The sequence below is a fragment of the Aspergillus homomorphus genome, assembly GCF_003184865.1.
Source record: "Aspergillus homomorphus CBS 101889 unplaced genomic scaffold BO97scaffold_25, whole genome shotgun sequence".
NCBI lineage: Eukaryota > Fungi > Ascomycota > Eurotiomycetes > Eurotiales > Aspergillaceae > Aspergillus > Aspergillus homomorphus.
In genome coordinates, this window is record NW_020291911.1 from 415,991 (window position 1) to 441,532 (window position 25,542).

Genomic DNA, 25,542 nt, shown 5'->3' on the forward strand with positions numbered 1-25,542 from the left:
TGAGTGGCCCGGCGGCAACAGCATGCGGTCATTTAGGATTGAGGATTAAACTTGGAGGAGAAATTTGAGCGCATGGAATGCGAAGCTGTTTCTATTTGGGTGTAGATACATTTTATTAAACAAATTAGAAGGGAAAGGACCATTTGCCGACTTTCCGCCACTGTATTCTTTTGCTGAAGTGGAATGACTTCGTTGATTGTGGGAGGACGGAACCCAAGTGGCTTTATGGAATGTTCGACTGGGAAATCGCGATCAGACGGAACTGAATCCCTCCATGGGTGTTCGATACCAATCATAGGCTGCGTACTCTGTTCTCAAGCAGAGTGGTGATAACACGTGCAAGGACGGGATAATGAGTCGATATCGATGAGCTGTGAACATGCACGCAGGCCTGGCGGAGATGACAGTTCCCCCGGGGGTTTGAAAAGCATGGCAAGAAGTGAGTCCTCAACGGAGGCTTCCTTGCCCTGATATTCCACCATGGGACGGACCCGGAAGCAGTCGTTCCCTTGGGATAGCGCATGCCGCGTACCGTGTGCTAGGAACGATAGGTTGCATCCTATGGTGGCGGTCGATGATGCTAGTCATGTGCTGGAAGCGAGGAGTGAGAGCAACCACTTAGTTGATGGTCAAAAGCGATCCACAGGCCCCAACGCCATTAAGATCTAACTACCGGAACCAATTAGCGTTTCTTAGTGATCGCCGGAACGCCTTCGCTGGCGCGCAACTCGGCGAGTCTCTTCTCGCGCTCAATAAGCCTCTCCTTTTCCTGCTTGATCATCTGCTCGACCGTCTTATTCGCCTCCGCCAGACGGTCCATTTCACTCGCCTCGCCCACTTTGCTGTATTCGTTGCCCGGGGTTTTGTTGAGCGGAATCTCAGCCGTCCGTCCATTCTTCTGCTGCTGAGCCTGCTTGGTATTTTTCCCGCCCTTCCCTTTCTGCGGCTGCGCCGCCGCCGGCCCGCCGGTCAGGAGCTCATAGAACTGCTCCACCGGCTCATTGAAGACGACCTCCTCGTAGTTCTGGCTGGTCACCATCTCGCGCCGTTCCTTCTTGCCCTCCGCGTCATCGCCGTAGGGGTGGAGCTTCAAGCTGTGCCAGAGCGTCTGAGGCTTTTCGTTGGATTCGGGCACGAAGTACAGCTTGATCTGGATCTCGAACTCACCCCACCCGGTCTCCGTGACCTCGAACGGGGGCTGCTCGATCGTCCGCACGTTCTGCGCGTACGTCTCGTGCAGCTTGAATTGGACCTTCTTGAGCCAGTACGAGATGTCTTCGCCGTTGACCCCCTTCACGAACACCCGCCATTGGTGCGTGTGGTCCGCTGGCACCTGCGCCGGTTTCTTCGCTGGATCGAACGGTTGCGCTTCGCTGCCGAAAACTGCGGGTTGGACCAGTGTTAGCGATCTGTTTTACTCTCTGGAAGAAATGGGTAGGAAAGGGCGTACCGAATGGGCGGAATACAGAGACTCCCTAGAACGATTAAATGGTCAACTACTTGCCCTGGCTTCCTTGTCATGCAGTCGGGAGGGGAAATACTCACCCTCACGCGCTTTGTACCCGTAGCGGAAGGCATGCTTCACTCGATAATACGTCGTTCTCGCAGCGGAGGGCAATTCAGTGTAGAAAATCCAGTCGCGTTGATGAAGGACGGTAGAATCCAAGTAATTGTCCCACTGTCGCGAGCCTCGCCGCGGAAGTCTGCAACGGCACGTGACGGCGGTGGGTGATACGATAAGGATTCCTCGGAAGCTCGGGGGGTATGGTATTCCTGAGCTTTCCGCAGCTAGTCTTCTTGCTCCGGCGATCGAAGCTCTTCTGCTCCGGACTACATTGCATGACCATGTTATATTGAAGTCGCTCGCCGCTCTTTTTCGCCCCACCATATCTCTTCTACGCCCACTGTATGATATTTCTCTGACTTTCCGAAAAAATGGCTGCGAAACGGGTAGTTGTCGCGGGTGGTAATGGGTTTCTGGGTAGGTATACTTCGCAGGACGCACTCGAGAAGAAGAGAACTGACCAGCGACGCCTTTTTTAGGTTCGAGAATCTGCAAGTCCGCTGTCGCTAGGGGCTGGTCGGTCACGTCTCTCAGGTACACGACTTCTCGAATGCGACCGAATAGTTATGTCCGCGCAGTACTGACCTCATCGACATGAATAGTCGCTCGGGAGAACCGCGGTGGGAGGTGGTCACAGGCTCTGCCGGCCGTCCCAGCTGGGCAAGCTCCGTTGAATGGGCCAAGGCCGATATCCTGAAACCCGAGACATACAAGCCTTTTCTGAGTGGGGCCACGGCCGTCGTCCACAGCATGGGAATCCTGCTCGAGGCAGACTACAAGGGTGTGGTGCAGGGAAGGGAGCCTATTCTCAGTGGCCTGCAGAAGGCCTTCAGCGCCGCGAGGCCGGGCAGTCAGAATCTCAGCGAGAGGCGGGAGGGCGAGCCGCTTGAAGTCAGGGAGCGCAGTGGACAGTTTACGTACGAGCTCATGAATAGGGATTCCGGTATGTGTGCCGTTGCCTGGTTTCTGCCGCCAAAGATGGTCTTGAAGAGTGCTGATGTTGGGGATCTCTTACGTATAGCTATCGCCCTCGCCCAAGAGACCCACCATGAACATGTCCCCACGTTTGTATACATCTCCGCTGCGTCAGGAGCACCCGTCCTTCCGAGCCGGTACATTACAACCAAGAGGGAGGCGGAATCGATCATAGCGGCTCAGTTACCGGAGCTCCGCAACGTCTTCGTGCAGGCGCCCTTTATGTACGATGAGAGCAGGAAGTTTACGCTGCCGATTGCCCTCGGTGGCTTTGTCGGATCCCAGGTCAATGCGCTTCTGGGCAACAAGCTTGACTTCCTCGGCTCTATGGTAACTAAACCACTCAAGGTGGACGACGTGGGCGAAGCCGTAGCAGAGGCACTCGACGATGAGTCAGTCCGCGGAGCTTTGGGGGTACAAAAGATTGAGGCCCTAGCCACGAAGGCTTGGAGGAAAAGCATGCTTTGAGCATTAATTTGGTAAATTGGTATATGTCTCAGAGTTTAACTTCTGGAATCGGAGTGCTAACGACATCACAGGATGACAAAACCGCACTGTGTGCAATAAGCCCTTCTCAAGTCCAAGAGGGCTGGCCACTGGCCGATTGTTGCCTGTGATGGAGACAAGCATAGATATTCCAAGCGTGTAGGCAGCTCTTGGAAGGGTTGCAAAGAAACACTACTCCGATGCTGGAAAGCGAGCAGCGACGTGATGCTGTTCTAGTGTATTATACAGAAAATGCTGCCAATCGATACCCCCTATCTTTCTCTTCTGCACTAGTTCCGTCGATGTCACAAGCGAAGTGTGCTCTCGCAATATCCAGGTAGAATCGACGATCACTGGCATCGTAGCATCGTGATCAACTCAACAGGGCTCATTCAGGGCGACTGGACTGTTTAAGCGAATCGCAGCGACCTGGAGATGACCTCCAGCAAGGAAGTCCGCAAGTAAGGAGCGAGAGACGACCAAAGGATGTTCGAATATCGCTGCTGGGAAAGCGCGCAAGAATTGCATTTTGTGGTTGAAAGTTGCCGGGCTCGATCAGATCATGGTACCGCGCTCAAAGCTGTCGCGAATTTCCGTAGTATACTGCGGCATGATTAGCTTGCATTCCAGTGAGAGGTACCCATAGTACCTTACCTTGTTATAGAAGCGAGCCAGTTTCTGGTTGAACTGCTTGTTCTTCTCATTGATGTAGGTGACGTCACCATCATCATCTCCACGGCGGTCTCTCCGCTTCTTGAGTCGAACCTCTTCAGCCTTCCTCAAATCTGAGACTAACTTGTCCACAGCGGCTCGGTCCGGCTTGTTCTCTGTGAATCCCACAGTATCTGCAGTAGAATAGAAGGTGCCGTTCTTATCGACGGCAATCATCTCACCGTCGTTCGTTTCCACAATTTCAAGGTCGCCGTTAGCTGCAGCTTTCTCAATGGCTGCCATCTTATCTCGCTCATAACTCTCCAGATTGGGTTGCATTTCGCGCAACTGCCTCTTGTACACTTTGCGCGCGTCTTGCGTGTAGTCCTGGAAGGCAACGTCATCACGGTGACGCTGTTTTTTGTCCATCCGCTTATCCCATTTCTCTGACTCATCGACAGTCCAGTCCCAGGCGCGTTTGCGCTCGAAATCTTCACCCGCGGCTTCTGTATCAGCTTTGAGTAAGTTGTGCGATGCGAAGGCGTGCTTGCGCGATATCGATGAAAGTAGTGCTGGGTCGGTCGCTAGCCGTTGTGTTTCGGCGGCGGTTTCTTTCAAGTTGCGCTCTGTGGCCGTTTTCTGCGAGACCTTCAGTAAAAACGCATATTCGACCTGGCGAGCCGTCAAGTGCTTACCGCGCGAGCCTTGAGAGCCTTGAATCTTTCTTGGCGCAGACGAGCCTTGGAAGCAGCATCATCATCTTTCTTATCTGCTCCTTTCGGAGCACTCTCTGAGGCATCACTAACAGCGGGCTCCTGGGGGACGTCGCTTGGCTGTTCAGATGTATGCTCCTCCTTGGTTTCAGCACTGCTTGCGGCAGGCTGTGCGATTTCGTGTTCAGTGGGCATATCAGTCAGTCTGCACTGGTATCAAGGTATTATATGATAATTTAAACGCAGTAACTCAAGTGACGTGGTAATAGAAGGTGGTTTATGCGTGGAAGGAGTCAAAGTTGGGATTTGTATAAGCAGCGTGGATGATGAAAGAATTAAGGTTGTGACGGAGGTGAACTGTGACCCGGATCTGCATCGCTCGCCGCCCTCCCGACCGCCTTTGACTTTCCCCTGATTGTCTGATTGTCCTTATCTCCTCCTCCCGACCCGCTCACCCGCTCACCCCAGATTCCCAGTTGACATGTCATACAACACAATAGTACTTTGGTTGAGCGACACCCGGCCTCAACCACCTCAAAGTTATCCATGCTAAAATCACAGATTCACCGCTACTTGCTGGTATCAAAGCAGAGGTTAAATCTGAGATCGTCGCCATGCCAAATCCCACCTCGTCGCTATGTTGAGCTAAGCGCCAAGCAGAGGTCTCCATATCCCGAATCCACTCCGTCCCAATTACTTCGATTCGCTTTGACAGGTACGACCAAACGTCCTCAGTATAATGTGTTCGACCCAAGTCTGGATCTGCATCTTTCGGAGGCATTTAACAACAAGTTGCCTTCCCCGTTCTGGGTCAGCCTTCAGCGAACCCCAGAAGCCCCCGCTTCTATGCCCTCGCGCCTCGATACCAGACAAATCAAAAGTCTTCCCGATTTCCAAATCTTTATCGAGAACAATGTGACAAACAAGAAAGGCTGTAGGCGTCTGCAGTCACAGCATTGCGTTCCCCTGTTCAGAGCGTTAGAGCGCTGCCAACGGCATGATCAATTCGCAGAGATTCTCTCTGCGATCAATGGGATTGTGACGCGGATAGAGAGAATTGACGGGCAATGCTCACAGCGTCTGTATGTACTGGGTATGTACTACGCAGCGCTCGCATTCTCAGCGCCAGCCCTTCAGCGCTACTTGCAAGGCTACTTAGCTGTTAGCTCGCAACGCTTAGGTCCGAATGAAAGCAGACTTCTAGTCCATGCTCTCCTCGATGCCTTGAAATATCTAGACTTCTGCGACGGGGCCCACGATATAGGTGCGATAACCAGCTTGGTCGCTGGAGAAGACACGACTAAACAAATTCGCCTGCACGATATATTATACTGGGCAGGGCCTGACCCCTTAGACATATGGTCCGGATCTTACTTCACGTTGCTTGTCAAGCTCGGGAATAAGCAACTACAAGAGGCTCTCTGGGCCCATCTCATACAGGGCCTGTCGCCTAAGTCACATGAGAACCAATTCCGCGCTGCGTATACATGTGTGGAGGCCTTGATAGACGTCGGGGCTACACAGAGAGCCGTTGCATACTTGAGACAGATTTCAGAGCGCGCCAACTGTACTCTGCCATACATTTCGAAGGCAAAATCACTTTGCGACTCTCTCTCTGCCGATGAACTTCAACCCTCCCTGGTTGGCGAGAAAGAACATACTGAAATTTTGAATCAGCGTCTCGCAGATATGGAGGACCAGTTGGGGATTCGCTGGCAGTCTGACATGCTACTCCATTCAAGTGCTTCTAACCCGCTCATGGCTGCTAGCGAGCAACCCCTATTGACCATAGATGGAGATAGCACTGGCTATGATAGCGTTGAACGGCTTCTTGCACAGATCCAAAACCTTGGATGTTCGAAATCAAACGCGGATCTTGGTCAAATTGCTGAGAGCCTCCACGAACATGATGGAAGCTTGATCTATATCTCGGTTATCTCTGATGTAGATATAGACCTGGAGTATGCTTGGTGTCCCCAGGTTTCCCCGGTTGAATTCCCAGAGTCCTTATCGCCAGCTGGAACCGACTTTTCTAGGCCCTGGACACCATCCACACTAGGCCTACTCCGCGTTAGTGTTGACAGTAATGGTCAGTCTTCCGCGGAAAAGCGGTCCCTACATTTGATGCAGCTCGGGACCCTAGTCGCAAGACCGAAAGCCTATCAAGAGCAAGGCTCACCAGATGCCACTAATTGGGAACAAACGGGGCACATCTTTGCTTGGGACCGTTTCCACGGGCGATTTGTCGCCGTCTTCGTAGGACAAACTCACGGCGCAGCCGACCATTGCATAGAGCCGGGGCAGTCAAAGCTGCGCCATGGATTAAGCTCCATCATAGCGGTTAACTCTTTGATTGGACTCGATTCACACTGGTCTAGCGATCGCGTGACTGCAATTGGTAGTGGCGCGACGACATATCACCTTCATGTTGATAAAAGTCCAGATCTGTTGTCATGACGGGGCTTATCATGGGTTGGGCTTCTTTTGTACACAGGAGCCCTGCAATTGAAGCATGCACCCACGTCTCTTTAACCTGCGAAATATGATACCTAAATGCGGGTATATGATGTGAAATGTTGTAATATGCATTACGCGTTGTACCCTTATCGAACAGAGGTGGCGAAGTACTTCATGGTGCATATAATCCTTTCTCGGGCCGCAGTATTATCGAGAATACTGATAGCCGTAGACATGCAATGACCAGCCAGATATATGCATCGCAAGTTATGCAGCGAGGGATAGACTGTGTAGTTAATCTTTCTACTTTTGCAATTTCTCTTTCTGTGGACAAACAATGGCGACACAACGCACACATACGCAAGACAAATGATTGTAGATTTCAATCAATAACGGGTAAGTATGACCATACGAGCAACTTTCCTTTTCGTCTTCGGTTGCTGTGAGACTGACTCATCTCGCCTGAGAGGCCAATGCAAGTTCGTGGATCTCCTGACTTGGTACATGCAACAGCGGTGCAGGCACAACAAAGCTTATCGGCCCGGATGCCAGGTCATCCTTGTTCCCTTTCCCTCTATGAATTGGTAGCGCTTCCTTCTTCGAAACGGGTAACATGGTTGCGAAAGGATTGAAAGAGCTTCTCGAGGATCAGCGTCCAAGAGGATCGGAGCTGATAGCGTCATGCACCCGGAACAGTCGCTGATTTGCTTTTTCCCGTTCTTCTCGCCCTTTTGAGAATGGAGAACTTTTCCTCTTTGTTTTGCCATTTGTGTGGTGCATCTCCGAGGAGACTTCATGAGCGAATGATGCTCATGCTCGGGCTGGCTTCCGTATGTTGTAGTATCCCATTGGAGATAAACGTCACGCTCATCACGACGAAGGCATATGTATACCAGGACAAGATCAACCGGTGAGCCCGACGTAAGGTGGAACAGTGTCTAGACGTAGGTATTGTTTGGTTGTGGAAGTCTGGTTCCGGTGGACTCGAACCGCCACTAATGGAACGCAAGAGCCGAAGTTGGAACCTCCATATCCCTGTCCAGTGCTAGCCACACTTCATTCAGCTTCAGATATGGCAATGCGAAAGAGTGATTGCTAGCAAGCAGCTGGTAGATGGTGAAGGTGCAGTGACGGGGCCGAACAGCTGCATTGTGTTGTTGGGGTGCCGGTCACTTGATCCCCCCTTCCTTCCTTCTCCCCTACCTTCAATTCTTCCCTTTCCATGCTCTTCCACAGTGGATAAGTCGTCGAGACTCATCGGCGACTTACGCCCAGCTCGCTCGATACGTTCCAATTCACTGGTCTTGTCGGGCGAATCAATCAAGGAGATACAACTCAAACTTTTTCCCGGGTCGAAGCGCTCCATCAGAATTTACTGTATCGAGCCGACTTTCTCCGAATTGACTACTCCTTCGTCATCTAGATCTCCTTGGGCTGCGCTCGCCCTCTGAGTACTTCGTATCACGGACATGGAACACTTCAGTTGCCTGCTCAAGGTCCACGGCGTGGGGCTGAAATCATTCGCAGCGCTAAATGAGATTCAGCTGCCTCGGTCGAGGCAGCGACTGACCTTTCCCTACCGCAATGCAAACGCAGGGCCGCCATCGCAAGACATGAAAAGACCGCACAAGAAGGCGAAGCGGCATACAGACTCCGAAAACAAGGCACGCATCGTTCATGGTTGGCCATGTGCACAAGCAGAGTCGTTCCTGTAGTCATCGAGCTGCTCACTGCTGCAGTATGGCAGCCTTGAGGGTCAGCTGGCCAGACCAACAGCCACACCGGATGAGCCCAGGGATGGGCACCAAATACACATAAGTTCCAGGGATTTGAACCCACTGCATGGATCACAGGAAGGACCGTCGATTCACTGGCTGTTGAATCAGCCGGCATACAGCCAATCCTACGGAGTCTAGGGAAGCCATCCAACCGTCGAGACACATCATTTGTCCTTGTCGGTAAGGCAACCACTCACATGCAGTAGCCTGCTCGCTAAGTATCAAAAGGCGAACAGATGCTACGATGCTAATGCAAGATAACTCCCTCTTGGCCGGCTAAGGAAACCTTTTTTCCCTGCATCCTCAGAGGCGGATTAGAGCACTATGTTATACCAGTCAGCTATTATGAAACAAGCTGTGGCGGTGAATAGTCAAGGGATCATCTATCGCAGTGCAAGGATGGAAAGCTTACTCTGGAAACTACGCACTCATGGCTTAGCGGAAGTACCAGTTGATAGCATCATGGAACAAAGACGGCCTCAGCCTATGATCTCCGTTTACCCTGGCCAATCGCTCTTCTCATCTTTCTGTTGGCAAAGCTTTTGCGACGTTGAACCTGAGAGGCTTGTGGAGGAAAGTTTCTTCCGACACCATCTAGACTAATCATGGGTTTTCAGCTCTATGACCTACCGAAGCGGCCCGTGCAATGGCCCACTAGCTCCGACGAGCAACTAGCAGCATCCAGACCCAGAAGTGCTGGCCATACCGTCCTTCGATATCTCCACGGGCTTCTTCGGCTAGGCTATGATATGCTCCTGAGGCGTCGCAATATGATGGGTCACAGCAAGCGCCTTGGCAGCAAGTTTGTAAGCCCGACACACCTTGAAGTCATAAGAAACCCGAGTCTTGAAGTTGACAGATTCGCAAAACCGTCCGAATCTGCATGACAAGATAGCAAGGTTGAGATTATGCGGTCTAAAATGATCAACTAATGCCTGTTCTAGATGTGAGATGTGAGCGGCTGTATTTGCCTGCAGGCTCTCGTCTCGAGACAGAGTTCCGTACGAGACCGGCAGCTCGGATACAGTGATGGAAAGTCCCAGATCGAAGCTCCACCAAACAGCTTTCTAGTGGGTTCGCTACGAATCCTACAACGTCACTTTCTGCTCCCCTCAATCTCAGGAGGCTGCAGGTGACTCTTGTATTGAGAAATGCTGCTGCCAGACTCCCATGAGGGTGTCCCCAATTGTTTTCTGCCCAGGTAAATCCTGGTAGCTTGTCGATCTGCAGCAGTGTGAGTCGCTGTCAAAAAGCGATAACTCAAGTCCGCGGCAATTGGGCGTGCTCCTTGATTATCCTAAATTGACACTTGAATACATGCTCAGATTACTGATTGGTCTCAATGACAACTTTTGCTGAATTTCTATCATGCGGGACGACCTGCATTGGCTTATCCTTCGCGCCGTCGAATCTTCATCTTTACACATGTGCTTTTTAGCATTGTGGTTCTCAAATAGTGGGCGCATCAAACCACTTGTCAGTCACCTAATTTCTCGGGATGGCAAAATACGCAGATTACAGGATTTGAGATAAAATGACACCGCAAATGACCCACCACCGAGTGCTTCATTGCAAGTACGGTGGGATAGCTTACTGCTCGTTCCTCCATACTTGCTGGTTCATACTCCAACCTAACTACCGAGCTTCCCTTCTATCTATCAATTTTTGGCGACTTAGGAATCGGTGTCCGTGTTATTCAAAACAAAGACGATGCTTATTGTTCTTTCCCCTACTACTTGCTTTCTTCCGGAGAAACATCCACGGAGCTGCCCCTGGAGTCCGTTTGTTGATTACAGAGACTTTCCTCGGTTATTACCAAACAGTGACTATGTGTTGTCACACTGCCAACGGAGACGGTCTCAGTGTCATTCTCTTTGGGGCTGCATTCAGAAACCAACCGGACATCACTGGTCGATAGGAATCCCAGGATCCGGGAATAAAACATGCTGGAACCTGTCAGGGACGCAGCGTCGCTGCATGTCTTGAATTCCTCGCAATGCCACACACATACATAGTGGGCACGCACAGGCTCTCTCACAAAAGAGTCACCCAGCCTGCCGGTTTCCCCAGATCCGCTTCTTAATTTTGCACGGCCACAGATTGGCATGGATTCGAAGTTGCAGATTACTGCTTAATTTAGGGTTAGTTGAAAATTCCCATCGTCTCTGGCCCTGTTGCGTCATCCGACAGTCGAACGCCTTATAAACAGCGGATTGACTGCAAATCTCAGCACCCCCATCATCACTACCTGCAGCCCGCACAAGTGGTGCTATGAGCTGGTTGGATGGAGGTTGGCGGCACTCTTTCTTTTTCTGATTTTCCCTCCCTATTCCCCCTCCCACTCTATACCCCTTCCCAACAATCGCTTTGTGGTAAATTTCTGGCAGTCGTCAGTACGAACTAACAGATGCATGTTACTCTACCAGTTCTCCTCGTAGGAACGTCCACCCTCGGCGGACCATGTTCTTTGGACCCTTGAAATTTACCTAAAAGAAAAAAGCCGTGCTTCTACCTCGCTACCTTATTTCTGCGAAGCTACTTTCCGCCTAGGACCTATTATTATGCCGTCGCGCGCTACCATTTTATCTCAGTCCAGTGTCCGCCTTTTGTTGATTGTCTCCCTTATTTGGGCATCACCAAGTGCCACTTAAATCGACCAACTTCTTAGTTCGACCAATCGATTTGTGACTCTTTATATGGATGCCCACTCTGCAGACATACTCAAGGTTCAGTCACTAGCATTTGTCCATACGAAGGAAATTCCGCCGACAAGGAAAGACACAGAGAGGAAAACCCCAAAGGGATAACCCAAAACGAGCAAGAACGGAAGAGAAACACGAGTGCGAACTGTCTAGATGTCGAGGACGCCGCTGCATCAATGGAGACATGCCACACCCAGCGGGCAATATGCTGACGGGCGGGCTCAAGCCGCTGGCGACGACCGGCAGGCGCTAACAGGAGCTCCAAGTCAAGCTTATCCCACGGACGAGCCCCCGCGCTTCTTATTTTCAGCCCCAGCCAGTCAGGGCTATGATCCCACTGTGGCATCTAGCGTTTCCAATGCTATACCGTCCTATCAGGAGAGACTCTGGGGTAGCGTTGCACATCAGAAGCAAGACGTTTCCTCGGTGTCTTCATACACTACTGGGACTCCGGCTCGGCTTGAGACTCAACGGTCCAATGCTTTAAGAAATGTCGAGTATGCCTCAGCCTCCTAGCTCTTAGTTTCCCATTCCACTTATGGTCGTGGCTCGACTGGCCTCGAATGCGCGATCGTGGTTCTGTTGTTGTTGGTTGACTGCTTTCTGCACAAGCTCTTCTCTTCAAAGATTCCATCATGACCACGCGCATGCAAGTCACCTCCCTGGTCTCTGCTGCCATATCTGACCCTCATAATTACCGAATGCGTGCCATGTTATTCCTTCCAGTCACAGCGCTAATACCTGCTGGCAGAAATAGTGAAGCCTCCACGGCCCGCCCGAGTCCTGGCCCATGTTACGATTGTACCGGTGCATCGTCCACCGTTATAGTAGCCGAGAAACCTCAGATACAAACGCCTCAAAGGCACAGTACGACTAGCATGCCTTCTGGATTCGAGAGATTGCTCCATCATTCACCGGCACCATCCCCTCCCCCGCGCCGACCATCATCGACGTCACGATATCATCTCTACATTCGACAGCAGCCACTAGCGGCACGAGCTTGCGGCGCTGGTGATCGAGATCGACGGCCCATAGATCCACCTCCCATCATTCAGATGCTTCTGACAGACTTTGATCCGAAATCATCCGATGACAACGATATTCTTCAAGATCCCCGCTTCACAGTGGGCTGCTTCCTAATCCCCGAGCCCGGGGGCTCCCAATCCGACATGAATACCGACAGCGTGAGTCGAGAGGAGCGATTGGGTGCGAACAGAGCGGATGAATTGGCCCAGGGACAGTCAACCCCCTTACTATCAGGGAAAGCGTTCGTGTCACCGTTCTATGTTGATGAAGACCCGGACCCCAACACAGCGCCAGCCCATCCATCATCGGCCTATTATGCACCCGAAAGGGGCACATACCCGACCTCCGCCAACCATCCGGGTCACCCGAGCAGCCCGCCGAAGCAGCCTGCCACGTTCTACATCTTCTCCGACCTTTCTGTCCGTACAGCTGGACTGTACCGCCTACAGTTTCGCCTGATGAACTGGGGTCACGTTGAAGACACGGGCAAGTCGATGCCGATTTTGGCTGAGGCGTGGACGGATCCGTTCCGCGTATTCCCAGCCAAAGATTTCCCCGGGATGAGGGATTCGTCCCTCCTCACGGAAGGGTTGAAGGAGCTCGGGTTCGTGGAGCTGAAGACCCGTGGCAAGGGGAAGGGGAAAGGTCGAAGGAGGTGATTCTAGGTTTTGTCTGCGAAGGTTGACCGTTCTGGACTTCGGTTTCTGTTGTTCTCTCAGATCTTCTCTTCTCATGGCTATCCGTTTCTTCTGTTATCCATGTTGTGATGAATGATTCCAGTGGCAGTGACAGTACACGCAGAGATCGACTATAGACATGGAGTCGCACTGGCGACGAAGCACAGGGAGGCGTTTCGGCGGTTAAATTTCGCGATTGACTTGTTTGTCATACTTTGATCCTGGGTGCCTGGCCATAAATCCCTCTACGGGCATCAGTCGCGGTCGCATATCACTTGGGGCCAGGAAGGTAACACAGGACTACCAAGATGAAACCCTTCCCACTGCTGCGAGGCTTTTTCTCTCCCTCGGGTGAACTACAAATTGGTCTACGCGAGGGTATGACAGGAGTATGAATGTACTGTACGTAAGCGAAAGTGGCATTCAAGAGCCACCCATAACTGTACCATCGAAATTTTTATCCGATACCACCCCTTGGGGATGCAGTCCGCTTGTTATGCTAGATTCTATTTTACAATATATAATAATTCTTCTGGACCTGAGGCTGGAACTTGGGATCCGACCAGTTAGCCAGGAAAGACTCGGCCGTCTCCTTGAGCTTCTCGCGCTCCGGGCCTTTTAGCTGCATGTCGCGAAGCATGGCGCGAAGGATTTGCTCGCCTTCCGCCGCGTTGCCGTCCTCGCGTTCCAAGACGGCCAGGATGACGACCGACTCGGGGTTCCCATGAGCGATGGAATGTCTGAACCATTCCTTGGCCCATATCCGGTACTGCGTCAGCGACGGTAACGTGCCGACCATATCATGGTAGAGCGAGACCAAGAAGCTGCGCTCTTTCTCCTCCCGCAGCCGGCGGCCCTCGGGCTGGAAATCTGCGGCGGACTCCTCCTCGCCGCGCCGGGGATACCGGCCCTGCGCGGTGAAGTGGTAGAAGGTAGCCAGCCGGCGGCTCGCCTTGGGGTTCCCGGCCATCGCGGCCTGGAGCATACACTCCTCGTATTCCGCCCAGTCGCGCCTCTCGCGCAGAGTGCCGCCTGCGTAGACCTCCAGGTACTTCGGGTCCTGGAATTCTTTGGCGGCGATACGTAGGATCTCGTCGCGGGAGTACCTGGTTTGGAATCTGAGATCGGCCATTTCGCCGTGGATCCACAGGTAGCTATCCCAGAAGGTGGTGGGCGAGGCGGTGAGCACCGTGTCCGGTCGGGCTTCTTTGCGCTCCCCCGGCCGGATACACTCCAGGACCTCGTCCAGCAGCGCCATGGCGTCGCGGTATTGTTCGCGGGCGCCCAGGATGCGGGCGTGGAGGTGCATCGCGCGCGGGTCCCGGTCGGGTCCCGTCGCGAGGGCCTCCACGGCTTGGAGGATGGGCACGTTGCGCGAAAGGTGTTGTTTGTTGTTGTTGTTGTTGCTGCTGCCGCGGCCTTGGGAGGTTAGGTCGTTAAGATAGCGGGCCGCTTGGCTGCAGACCGCGGGGGTTACATTGGCTAGGGCGCCGGAGGTTTCGAGCCACAGTTGGAAGGCTTCGTTTTCGGGAAGTATCATTCTGCCGAAGTCGTATACTTCGGTCGGAGACACTGGATGATGATGCCATTGAGATGTTGTTAGTGATCGGATAAAATGGTAATTGGGTATCGCGCTTGATAGGGGCAGAGAGAGTGTGTGATGGGGGGAGGGGTTGCATATAACACACTGTCGATACGGTTGGACGGGTTGTTCTCGATAGCAGTGGCGGAGGGAGGGCCATTGTGAGCTGCTGTTATCAAGTGTCTCCCGACGGATTCGAAGATTTCCCAAGTGAATTTAGCTGTGAGGAGTTTCTCAACCCGCGCGTTGGCCCATTGATCTTTGCCTTCCTTGTGAAGCCAGGCCAGGTGAGTTGCGAGGTTGCCGTCGATGACGGAGTCGGCGACGATTGGTTCGCGGAGAGGACCACCTTGAGAGCGTCTGTTTTCGGCGCGTCGGATAGTGGGGGCTCGAGGGGGAGTTCGACGGGGCGCAGGGCGCGAAGCATGCTTCGATGAGGTGGTGTGAAAGAAGGACTTGGGCGAAGGTTGAGGTGCGGGTTGGGAGTGAAGAAGGATGCGATTCTGGACGGAGCGGAGGTTCTGATTTGAGCCGGGGAATGAGCTCGCTGGAGAGCATATGCTCGGCTGCAAACACTGCTGACATCTTCGTCTGACACTGCACGACGATCTAGCAAGGGACATCGTGAACGACAAATATATGAGAAGAGGGGAGGAGAGCGAAAAAAAAAAGGCGTCAGTCTGTCTGTAGTTGTTGCAAAAGCGGAGAAAGAAATCTGGAGTCGGTGTCTCTCCGTCTACTTTAACCGCCGCGTCCAAAATCCCAGCAGATGGCTCAGCTCATCTGCCCTGTTGACAATACATTCATGACTTCTAATCCAATCTACCCCACCATTATACTGACTACTTCACTCAATCCGAATGAGCGATTTGCTCGTCTGTTCCTGACACACTGCAAGCTCTCACAGGTTTGGTTGACAGAGACAACAAAAACAGTCATTTCCTTCCTCTTGATCCCACATTGTCCATTCGATAGAGGTGATAATGTACATTCGCCGCCCTTTTTCCCGCTTTCCGGTTATATCAGAAACAATCTTCAGAGATATATGACGGAGAAAAAAGATAATAAAGAAAAGGGTGATATAAAAGAACACAAAATACAAAAGGTGGCGCGAGATAAAAACTCCAGCTCGATGATGCAGCCCAATCACAACGTCCAGGCCATCCAGGTCGTCCTATCACTCATCCAACACTGATGGCCACAGGGTAACCCAAATGGACCGGGTAGCATTACAAAGAAAAATCCCCTCCGGGCAGTCAGACGACAGTCCGCTTAGTCCATGGTGACCTTGGCACCGACGGCCTTGAGGGTCTCGATGATCTTCTCAGCCTCCTCCTTGGGGACGGACTCCTTCAGAACCTTGGGCGCCGACTCGACGAACTTCTTGCTGTCGACCAGGGACAGACCCAGCATGTTCTTGATCTCCTTGATGACCTTGGCCTTGGACGCGGCTTCAATGGACTCGAGCTTGAGGTTGAAGAGGGTCTTCTCCTGCTGGACAGGAGCCTCCTCCTCCTCAGCGGCGGCGGGGGCAGCGGGAGCAGCGGCCATGGCGAAGCCACCAACCGGGAGGTCGGGGATGTTGAGGCGGGACTATATCGTTGAAAAGCTTCTGTCAGCGACAATTTCAAGCCATTACATGGGCAATAGTCTCGTCAATTGCATCCACAAGAACCTGTATCAACAAAGTCCTGGATGGGATTTGCGACGGGCCGGACTCAAGGGAAAGCAACCCACCTTCAAGCTAGAAACCAAGTCGGCAGTCTCCAAGAGGGTCAATTGGCTGATCTGGTCGACGATCTGGGTGATCTTGGGGTTGGCAGGAGCAGCAGCCTCCGTGGATTGCCATCTCCGGCTGCTGGACAGGTATGAAGCGGAGGAAACGCGCAGGGAAGCGGTGGGGCGGACAATCTGTCTGCAGCAGCGAGCCGCGAACTGAGTAGACATAGACATGATGGGCGTGAAAGAAGGCGATCCGGACAGGTCGACAGACGGGTGACAGAGGGTGGCTAGGCCAAGGGGATTCAAGCTGCTCGAGGTGATCAGATGCTCGAAAAGTGCCTTTGCGGGAAAAGAAAGTCGAGTGTCGGCCCGGAAAATCCAGTCACGTCACGTGACGAAACCGCCCGCTAGTCGGCCTTCTATCAATCAAGATTCCAAGTATACAAGGAATCCCAAAAACAGAGACATTTGGACGAAAGTTATATTTAGTAGGTGCCAATCTCATATTGTGAGACTAGATATATCCATTCTATACTCTCTACGATTCGTCATCATACAAACACCAAATATTAGGGCCAATGAACTTGGTCATGATTAGCGTCTCTATCACATTCCGTGCCTTTGAGCCTCCAAAGGATATCATATTCTCCTAAATATTACATTTAATCCTCATCCCAGTTGGGGTTGGGGCCTGGTGGCTTAGGACCACCAGCCTGTCGAGCAACAATGATCTGGTCAACACTGAGCACCGTCCGTGCAGCCTCGCTCGCGAGACGAATGGCCCAGCTCTTGGATGCCAGTAGATCCAAAATGCCTTCCTCCACAGCGTCAAGGGTTCCAGCCGCAGAGCTAGCCTCCAGGTCCACACCCGTGGTCCAGAAAGGCTCCTCTTTCGCAGAGCTGCCCTCTTCAGCGGATGATTCCTCAGCAGACTCGTCATTGTTAGAGGACCGGTGGTGTGCAGTGTACAGACGAGACAGAACCTCAGTAGCATCCAAGCCGGCCGATTCGGCCAAAGTACGAGGGACCACCTCGAAGGCTTCAGCGTACTTGCGAATAGCATGCTGGGGCAAGCCAGGAGTCTTGTCAGCAAAGGCGGAGATTCTCTCCACAAGTTGAATTTCGGTGGCACCAGCACCAGGAACCAGACGGGGATCCTTGGTGATAGCCTTGACAGCGTTGACACCATCGTCGATCGCACGCTCGACATCATCAAGATGGTTCTGAGTGGCTCCACGCAGGACAATGGTGGAGGTACGAGTGACAGCGTTGGCATCCTCTTGACGGAAGACGGTCACACGGTCACCGCCGATCTCAGTGGTCTCGACAACATCGATGCTACCCATCTCGTCGGGCATGGGGGCACCGAGACGAGCGAGGGGTGTGGCACCCACAACGCGGCACAGTCGGCGCAGCTCGAACTTGGAAAGAATCTTGATCACGAGAATGTTGAAGCGGTTAAGGAAGTGCATGGCCAGGTCACCAACGGTAGAACCGCAAACGACCACACGCAGACCAGAGTCGTACAGCTCCTTGATGGCCGCCTCCAGACGCTCCTCCTCGCCCTTTGTGAAGTCCAGCATCTCCTGCGCATTCTTCAATAGCACGGTACCCTTGGTCTCGGTCTGAGAAATGTCGATGGGGCAGCTGAAGACTCCAACCTTGGCCTTGCTAGCCTTCTTGATCACACCGTCAGGTTCTCTGCCAAGAACCATACCCTTAACCACACGAGACTGCTCCAAGCTACCACCCATAATCTTGACGACACGGACGTTGTCGACATTAAAGTTGACGGGGTTCTTGGGGAGGACAGCAAGAACAGCCTCTGCGACCAGAGATGCGAGGAGGTCTTCGGTTCCAGACTGCTTGCTGGCGACGACTGTGCGGAGAGCCTTGGTAAGCTCGGTCTGAGAGCGGAGTTCCTGGAGGCGATCGACCTCGAGGTCTAGTATCAAGCGAGCGTCAGTAATTTGAACTATCTGTTGCACCCGTAGTCCATTGCTCTATGGCATCCCCTGACAGCGCCGAGCTCTCCGTGTCGAAGGAACCAACTCACCTTCTAGCGTCTTGAGGGCAAAGTTCTGTGCCTTCTCGTAACCCTGAGCAATATCGCTCGTCTTCAGGCCCATGCGCAACAATTCCTCCGCCTTTTTCAGCAACTCTCCGGCGAGAACAATGACCAAGTTAGTGCCATCTCCCATCTCCTGATCCTGCTGCTGACTGGCCATCACCAGCAGCTTAGCAGCAGGATGCACAACCTCCAGTTCACGCAGGATAGTAGCCGCATCCGAGGTAAGGATCATTTTCTGCAAGTGGTTGATGACGATCTTGTTCCGACCGTACGGGCCCAGCGACGTCAAGACAGTCTGAGCGATAGCCTGGCAGGCTTCGATGTTGCGAATAACGGCACCGTCTTCGGCATCGTGGCTATTGCAGAAAATATGTTAACCACAGTCCGATCATTGTGCCTGATTTTCACATCATGGGAGATAACTGATCTGCTGAATCTGGTGGTGTTGACGGCCTGAGGGGCGGGACATTCCACGAGTGGGCGTGGCTTACCTCTGATACCCAGGCTTGAAGAGACCCGCCTGGGAAGGTCCGGGAAGAGACAATGACATGATGAGGGGATACTTCCTCTGATGTTCGGGGAAATATCCAAATGGAGAGAGTAAGGGGACACTACCTCAACACTGGCCTGAAGCTGTTCTGGGAATTTTCGACGGAGCTCCGAGACGGTCTGGCGGCGGCTGTTTGTTTGGTTTGCACGCGGAGGGGCTCGGAGCCTTGGGCATCCGATCGTCATCTCCCTCTCATCCTCTCAACACTGGACGACGCTATTTACACCAACGGTCGCCGAGCCCATACTTATAAGAAGATGAAGAATGAGAGAAGCTGATGAAATACACTTTATATTGGAATAGAAGAGATCAATGCATCTACAGACAGCTAACCTGCCACAGCTTCCAGCTAGCAGTCGTCGATTATTTATGTCACTAAAACAGCCCTCCTACAAAACTATCTCCTCGCATGCCTCAATGGGTCTCAAGTCGAACCGCCTTCGGCCTCCTTCCCAGCTGAGCCTAACTGACTCCCGCGCGAACTGCCTCAAGCTCTCTTCATATTGCGCCACTGTCTCGACACCTACCCCATCCGACCCACCCACCTCAGCAATCCTCCGCACCAAGTCCTCTGCATCGCGCAAAGCAGTGTTCACGCCCATCCCGCCAGTCGGAGGCATCGCATGGATAGCATCTCCCAGAAGCGTGACTCTCGCATTCGCCTCCCAAGCGGGCACATCCGGCCGCACCGAGCACATCCGCAGTGTGGACGCCTGCGTGCGATCCTGCTTTTCGAACAAGACCCTCACAGCCGGATCCCACTCTGCCGTCAGCTCCAGCGACAATCGCGCCGACCCCTCCTCATCCAACGCCAACGTCTCCTCATCCCGCAGTGGAACATCATCCCTGTGCGCCAGCAAGACCCAGTACACATAATCCCTTGGCAACCGGATGCCGCGTAGCACGTCAGCCGGGCGGGGCGGGAACCGAATGGCCTCCAGCAACAGCGTCTTGGGCGCGTCCGTGCCCCGCTCCGTGACCAAGGACATGCCACCTATCGCCTGACGGGCGAACCGCTCCTCAAACCCGGGCGTGATGTACGTCTTCCCGTACACGATCCGCATCCCGGTATCCAGGAAGGGATAAGAAGGCGACAGGAGCTGTCCACGCACCTGCGATCGTAGTCCGTCCGCGCCAACCAGCAGCGCACCCTGCTGCGAGGTGCCGTCCTCGAAGAACGCGACGACGACCCCACTACTGCCGCTGTCCGTACTACCGTCAAGTACCTCGTAGTGTGTAAACCGTTTCCCGAAGTGCAGTTCCTCCTGGAGGCCTGTCATAAGCACCTCGCGCATGACTCCGCGGTCCACGGTGTAGGGCTCCACCGGGCCGTGGGCTTGGGCAGGCCGTCCTCCGGTAGCACCACCGCCGCCAATCTGCGGGGCGAGCGGCTCGCCGGACAAAGCATCGAGCCTGGCGCCGCCGGAGAGCAGGCCGTTGGCCGCGCAGGTGCTCTCGAACAAGGCGAACAGGTCCGCGCTTAGAGTCGTCCGAAGCGCCAGGATGCCCTCCGTGCCAATGCGGAGGCGGTAGCCCTGGGCGCGGAAGTCCTGCCGTGCGTCGCGCTCGTAGATCTGGACGGGGATGTTGTGCTTCTTCAGGCCTTGGGCGAGCGCGAGGCCGCCGAGGCCGGCGCCGATGATGAGGATGGGGCCGGACATTGGTTATGGTGAGTTTCGGGCTGGACTGAGAGTTCTCGAGATTGGGCAACTCTAGAATATTGAATCTTGACTGGTTTGAAAGACTTGTGATGGCTAGGTGTATGTTTGGTTATGGGATGCATTAAGTGAGAGCTGATGTTCTACGCCTATATATGGATTTGCTTCGGGCGTCTGAGGGCATACATACTATACGTTCGGCCCCGACATGCCTGCCGCCCGAGCCCTCCCGGTGCTTCGGGCCCGAAGGTGAGGGTAGTCGGCTTGCTGCTTGTGTGGCTTCAAGGTGCTAGCTACCAATAGATGAGCATGGCGTAGTTCCAAGTACAGGCTTGTTGTATCTGTTTTTATATATTTTAATTGAGGCCAGAAACTTGACAACAGTTTCTGAATGCTCTATGGCTCTATAGACGGGAGGATATCTAGGTTAGAAGCAAGCTGCTGTACGGCCTTCAATCCAACACCTGGCTCGAGGTATGCAATTATGTATAAATACAGATTTGGGAGATTGTTTAGATCAATTATGTACAAGTATGATAAGTCGCCCGTCAATCTCAAAGATCATGCCTCTCACCACATCTCGTGGTCTGCAACAGCTTTCCTGAATCCCGGCACTGCATCAAGATGTCAGCAACCAATACCGGAAGAGAATAATGACATGTGTCGTAGAGTTAAGCACAAGTGAGGGGAGACGTACTGAAAGAGGTTACCTCACCGCAACCACTATCGTGGTAGATTGCTTGTGCTGCGCTGAGTCTAGACGCTGGGTTAGCACCGACGATCGTGAGAGCTCGAGTCGGTGGAAGTTGCATACTTTTCATTGAGAGCTAGGAGACGGTTCTCGTTCTATAGCCAATGCGTTAGCATGTACCTCATTTGAGAAGATTGATCATGAGGCGGTCGGAAAGTCTTACCGAAGGGTGCGTTGACAGCAACTGAGGGACTTCACCCGCCTGTTTGTTCTGCGCCATGCGATGCCAGCTAAGAGAGAAAGAGAGTAAGCACAAGCAACCCAGAGATGGGCAAGGTGGCCCGACTTGCGTCTCCCCGTCGGAATGACTTACAATGCAATGGCAGCCGCGGGGTTGTAACAGGCTCGAGCCATCATGACTGGCAAACAAAGTCAGTGAATCATGTCAGTAGAGAAGACCAGCAGTCCTCAGGATGGCATACTTAAACCCATATCATCCGCCTCGGCCTACAGTAAACGGGATTTAGTCTTGTTCTATGTCCTTTCGCTCATACAGTCTGAATCGTGGATCTTACCTCTTGCACCCGAGAATTAGGCAAGTCGATCAAAAAGTGTGACAGCTGTGCAGGAATGACGCCCGAAACATCGAAAAGAAGCGAGACGACCGTGACGAGAGCTGTCAGAAGGTAGTTTCGGGTCATACCCTCCGCGCCATGATGAGCAACAACATGCGCAATCTCATGAGCCAGCACCGCAGCTAGACCTTGCTCATCGGCGCAGAAAGGCAGAATGCCGGTGAAAACGAATACTTTGCCACTGTTGCAGACCGTCAGAGACGATGCTCAGTCAACAGCGAAAGAAGCCGTCAGGAGGGAGACCTTACCCGGGGAGGACAAAAGCGTTCTGCTCACCAGGCGCTGCGATGACGTGGGCCCTCCATTGGGCGCCTTCGACATGTGCCTGAGGAATGAGTCGCTCGAGGACGCGGTGCACGGCCTGAGAGGTTGGGTGAGAATTCGGCAGAATATGGCCCTTGAATTCCCGGAGTATTTCTCGATAGGCCTTCTCTCCAAGCTCCCGCTCACGTTCGGCTGATATGAGGTTGAGCCGCCGGCGGCCGGTCATCTGGGGAGCAGCCGTTAGTCGCAGGCATGGACAGTGCAATCGCAAGAAGATTTATCCCTGCTGGAAAGATTGGGAGTAACGCACCTCCACTTCCTCGGTATTATAGTAATAGAATGCCCATGTTCCGAGGCCAAGTATAACGAAATGTTCGGTTCTCGCCCGCATCATTAGTTGATGAAGCGGCGCCATTCGTGGGTTTCGGGGACCCGAATCATTAAACCGGTTATAGCCTCCATTGCTGCGCCTATGGCCAGAGCTTGAGAATGTACGGGTCTGTGGTTGGTGGGGGACTCGAGGAGCAGAGCGGAAACGTGGGCCATCGCGTGCAAATGTTTGGACTAAGGTGATGCGGCTATGCGATGCGAGCGGAGAGGCAGAGACTGGCGATGAAAGCGTTCGAGTTATAGGAGGAAATACGCGGGGAAATACCCGCTCCATCGTTTGACGTAGCATTTTGGGTTAGAAACTAGCATAATCGCTCGTTGAGCTAGAGAGGAGACTTGTTCGCATGGCGGGATGCGAGTTGCGGAGGTGAAGGGCGGAAGTCGGAGCGGAATTGCTGATAAGCCCGGTCTGCCAGGTGGATGTATTGTGTGCCCGGTATGCTTCCACCACGACTTCGAGGTTCTAACATCCAGCAACCGCATTATTGAATCAATGCCTCTCCTCAGATAGATATGACGAAGCCAGTAGCGGATCTCTGGAGGACCGTGTTCTTGTCGTAGTACCGCAAAGCGTATTGCTAGTACAAGCAATATGATATATGTAAGTTCCGGCTAAGTTGATCATCCGATAGGTGAAAGAAGCATCATTGCGATTTATTATTCTTCCCCGATCAAGCTTTCTCATGGCATGAACGCAAATACTTCTAAGAATTTACAACTCAGCTCCAAGCAGTGATCTCTTGTAATGGATTCATATAAGTTGAGCCTCGAAATCCATCATATCCAGCGTAGCGCTACCAATCTATTACCATCTCAATATCTGGTTTCTATACTTGGAATAAGACGTTTCTAGAACTATAACATAGAAAGAACTAAAATCAGCTTTTTCACACTTCAGAGAGCAGATCAGTCAATATTCCATCCTCTTGCCCTATGCTTGATGCTAGACCACTATACACTTAGTCTCCGTACATTTTAGCGGCACCCAGAGGCAGCGCCAAAAGTAAACCGTAGCCGATTGTAGTATACTAAGTTGCGCACCAAATCATGAAACCATTTCCTTTCCCGGAAAGCTCAAATATAGACTCGGGACCGAAGAGAGACAAAGAGCCATAAATGCTATTCTCAGAATACACTGAGTCAGGTCCTAGCATTCAGGCAGGAAGCTACCCACCGATCGAATCGCTATTGGCATAAATCGAGGATCCAATGGTACGATGCGTATACCCGCCAACCTGCGAGTGCTACTATCAAGAGCACGACCCGCGTGGCCTTGCACTTACAATCGATCGAGTTCCAAGAAAATGCTCGGCGGCTACGTGCAGAGCGCCAGCACCCCGGGAATAGTATGGTGAAGGACAAGGCTGATGCAGTAACCGGAGAAGATTATGCAGCTAAAGTGCTCCAAGCGATACGTTGGTATCAGATCGAGCGTTTAGTTGCCAGAATTTACCCAGAATAGATCACTCGATGAGCAACGAAAGGGTCAGAGACCTTTTCTATTTTCGTCAGAACATTGCTCAATATGATTCATCTTGTAGACGCCCGGCAAGACACTACCTACATCAGGGCGGCTAGAAGCACTGCAATTAACACTTGCTCAGGCACGCCGTTACGCTTAAGGTGAGCATGTTTCTATTTTGATCTGATGTCCATTCGTTCCTGGATCTTTCCAAGGACCGGATCGAGTGCATTGGTTATGTGAGATTCTGATCGATGCTGGAGGCAGGTGTTATACAACTTGGAACCTTTTGTCCTACCCCGCTTGACGGAGAGAGATGCAAGGTGACAGGAACGAGTGACGTCTCGGCAAGATGCCCCCTTCTCGGAGATAATTAGGATCTCTGCCGACCAATACTATCCAAATTTGCCGTGGATAAGATAGTCGGGACGTGGGCAAGATAATTCGTCGGCCATCGCTCCAGAGTTCCGCTTCATGAGATGAAAATTGCACGCGAAAATTGATAAATTTAGGTAAGGTCGAACTTGGCCAGTAATTGCTTTCTGTCATGAGACGACAAGGGTCAGCAATGATCCAGTGAAGAGTGATAATTCAGTAATCTGCAGCCGTGAATTTTGCATTGGGACATCTTCAATAGCATGTATATCCAAGGGTGGAGTTACGAGAGAGCCGTGGGATAGCGACTGCAGAGGACGTGTACATGTCACAAAAAGTGGCAGGAAAGTGACCTCATGTTGGGCGGAGATGATTTGCTGAAGCGAAGAATGACAGGGAAGGGAAAGACGCTAATTGCTGCAGGAATGTGACAAGAAACGGCAGAAGCGTCGTGACACTCACCACCGACCAACATGCTGAATGCCCACCGACTTTGTCAACTCCGAACCAACGTCGCGCCGCCCATGAATTGGAATGATCCCGAGACATCGGTCTCAAGCGACAATGGGATAGACATTTTTAAGATGGTGCAGTTGGAAACATGGACTAGAGATACATGAATCACAATGAACGAGTCGCCAGGAGGTGGTTCGGAACCGGTCCATTCACGTCTGGATGTCGAACAGAAGGTGACAAGCGAGAGGTGTGACTGGGACACCATGGTTGCAGAACCGCTAAAGTCAAATGCCTTTAGCCTCCCCAGTCAAGTCTCCCCACTTGAGAATTCCCACGACTCGATCTTCCTCAGGATGCGATCATGAGAATGGGCAGTTAGCGGTCAATGCGGATGGGGAGCGCTTGTGTGCGGGCCTATCGATTCGAGCTGAAGATTAAGAGGAAGACTAATTATGGAAGACCCAGATACCTTAGGTACCGTACTAGGTAGCATACACTATATCTGGACAATCGAAGTCATTGCCGGGCGGCTAATTGTTACTAATTAAGGGGATGTCAGTTGCCGTCACACCCTCCCTGTCAGGGACTTGGTCAGGATCGCAAGGCTAGCGTCATCTTATCACACCTTGGCGCCGACTTCCTTTGGTCTTCCTTTGG

The 25,542-nt window shown here is 52.6% G+C and overlaps 12 protein-coding genes across 12 annotated transcripts; 4 read left to right on the plus strand and 8 right to left on the minus strand.

Moving 5' to 3' along the window:
• Window positions 1-682: 682 nt before the first annotated feature.
• Window positions 683-1,578, minus strand: yaf9 (YEATS domain-containing protein YAF9; the record flags this gene model as incomplete). Its single annotated transcript, XM_025691871.1, has 3 exons — window positions 683-1,383; window positions 1,451-1,475; window positions 1,546-1,578. 3 exons carry the CDS (start codon window positions 1,576-1,578, stop codon window positions 683-685), a joined length of 759 nt encoding a protein of 252 aa, XP_025550216.1.
• A 233-nt stretch (window positions 1,579-1,811) lies between these two features.
• Window positions 1,812-3,311, plus strand: horA (ubiquinone biosynthesis protein COQ11). The gene is made up of 5 exons (XM_025693908.1): window positions 1,812-1,981; window positions 2,044-2,098; window positions 2,167-2,507; window positions 2,586-3,026; window positions 3,079-3,311. Exons 1-4 carry the CDS (start codon window positions 1,936-1,938, stop codon window positions 3,005-3,007), a joined length of 864 nt encoding a protein of 287 aa, XP_025550217.1. The 5' UTR covers window positions 1,812-1,935; the 3' UTR covers window positions 3,008-3,026; window positions 3,079-3,311.
• Window positions 3,082-4,708, minus strand: BO97DRAFT_371551 (pre-mRNA-splicing factor SYF2). Its single transcript, XM_025692826.1, has 3 exons — window positions 4,372-4,708; window positions 3,680-4,315; window positions 3,082-3,628 (listed from the first exon to the last, which is right to left on the minus strand). Exons 1-3 carry the CDS (start codon window positions 4,582-4,584, stop codon window positions 3,581-3,583), a joined length of 897 nt encoding a protein of 298 aa, XP_025550218.1. The 5' UTR covers window positions 4,585-4,708; the 3' UTR covers window positions 3,082-3,580.
• Window positions 4,709-4,852: 144 nt separating this feature from the next.
• BO97DRAFT_406561 (uncharacterized protein) lies at window positions 4,853-7,126 on the plus strand. Its single transcript, XM_025695441.1, has one exon. It carries the CDS (start codon window positions 4,936-4,938, stop codon window positions 6,844-6,846), a length of 1,911 nt encoding a protein of 636 aa, XP_025550219.1. The 5' UTR covers window positions 4,853-4,935; the 3' UTR covers window positions 6,847-7,126.
• On the minus strand, window positions 6,933-7,291 carry BO97DRAFT_112234 (uncharacterized protein). Its single transcript, XM_025689911.1, has one exon. The coding sequence runs from the start codon at window positions 7,202-7,204 to the stop codon at window positions 7,019-7,021; it is 186 nt and encodes a 61-aa protein (XP_025550220.1). The 5' UTR covers window positions 7,205-7,291; the 3' UTR covers window positions 6,933-7,018.
• A 4,188-nt stretch (window positions 7,292-11,479) lies between these two features.
• BO97DRAFT_426016 (uncharacterized protein) lies at window positions 11,480-11,842 on the plus strand (the record flags this gene model as incomplete). The annotated part of the gene is made up of 1 exon (XM_025697108.1): window positions 11,480-11,842. One exon carries the CDS (start codon window positions 11,480-11,482, stop codon window positions 11,840-11,842), a length of 363 nt encoding a protein of 120 aa, XP_025550221.1.
• BO97DRAFT_406563 (velvet factor family protein) lies at window positions 11,741-13,157 on the plus strand. The gene is made up of 2 exons (XM_025695442.1): window positions 11,741-11,823; window positions 12,078-13,157. Exon 2 carries the CDS (start codon window positions 12,205-12,207, stop codon window positions 13,009-13,011), a length of 807 nt encoding a protein of 268 aa, XP_025550222.1. The 5' UTR covers window positions 11,741-11,823; window positions 12,078-12,204; the 3' UTR covers window positions 13,012-13,157.
• A 383-nt stretch (window positions 13,158-13,540) lies between these two features.
• BO97DRAFT_478906 (uncharacterized protein) lies at window positions 13,541-15,290 on the minus strand (the record flags this gene model as incomplete). The annotated part of the gene is made up of 2 exons (XM_025700655.1): window positions 14,718-15,290; window positions 13,541-14,601 (listed from the first exon to the last, which is right to left on the minus strand). Exons 1-2 carry the CDS (start codon window positions 15,232-15,234, stop codon window positions 13,541-13,543), a joined length of 1,578 nt encoding a protein of 525 aa, XP_025550223.1. The 5' UTR covers window positions 15,235-15,290.
• A 133-nt stretch (window positions 15,291-15,423) lies between these two features.
• BO97DRAFT_371557 (mitochondrial 54S ribosomal protein bL12m) lies at window positions 15,424-16,667 on the minus strand. The gene is made up of 2 exons (XM_025692827.1): window positions 16,349-16,667; window positions 15,424-16,204 (listed from the first exon to the last, which is right to left on the minus strand). Exons 1-2 carry the CDS (start codon window positions 16,562-16,564, stop codon window positions 15,884-15,886), a joined length of 537 nt encoding a protein of 178 aa, XP_025550224.1. The 5' UTR covers window positions 16,565-16,667; the 3' UTR covers window positions 15,424-15,883.
• Window positions 16,668-16,960: 293 nt separating this feature from the next.
• Window positions 16,961-19,034, minus strand: BO97DRAFT_406567 (chaperonin-containing T-complex subunit CCT8). Its single transcript, XM_025695443.1, has 3 exons — window positions 18,896-19,034; window positions 18,390-18,760; window positions 16,961-18,278 (listed from the first exon to the last, which is right to left on the minus strand). Exons 1-3 carry the CDS (start codon window positions 18,952-18,954, stop codon window positions 16,996-16,998), a joined length of 1,713 nt encoding a protein of 570 aa, XP_025550225.1. The 5' UTR covers window positions 18,955-19,034; the 3' UTR covers window positions 16,961-16,995.
• Window positions 19,035-19,167: 133 nt separating this feature from the next.
• BO97DRAFT_406568 (FAD-dependent oxidoreductase) lies at window positions 19,168-20,757 on the minus strand. The gene has a single exon (XM_025695444.1). The coding sequence runs from the start codon at window positions 20,613-20,615 to the stop codon at window positions 19,344-19,346; it is 1,272 nt and encodes a 423-aa protein (XP_025550226.1). The 5' UTR covers window positions 20,616-20,757; the 3' UTR covers window positions 19,168-19,343.
• Window positions 20,758-21,092: 335 nt separating this feature from the next.
• BO97DRAFT_371566 (M48 family metallopeptidase) lies at window positions 21,093-23,278 on the minus strand. Its single transcript, XM_025692828.1, has 9 exons — window positions 22,513-23,278; window positions 22,187-22,428; window positions 21,879-22,119; window positions 21,786-21,810; window positions 21,677-21,722; window positions 21,527-21,593; window positions 21,427-21,458; window positions 21,310-21,368; window positions 21,093-21,226 (listed from the first exon to the last, which is right to left on the minus strand). Exons 1-9 carry the CDS (start codon window positions 22,879-22,881, stop codon window positions 21,183-21,185), a joined length of 1,125 nt encoding a protein of 374 aa, XP_025550227.1. The 5' UTR covers window positions 22,882-23,278; the 3' UTR covers window positions 21,093-21,182.
• Between the last annotated feature and the right edge of the window lie 2,264 nt (window positions 23,279-25,542).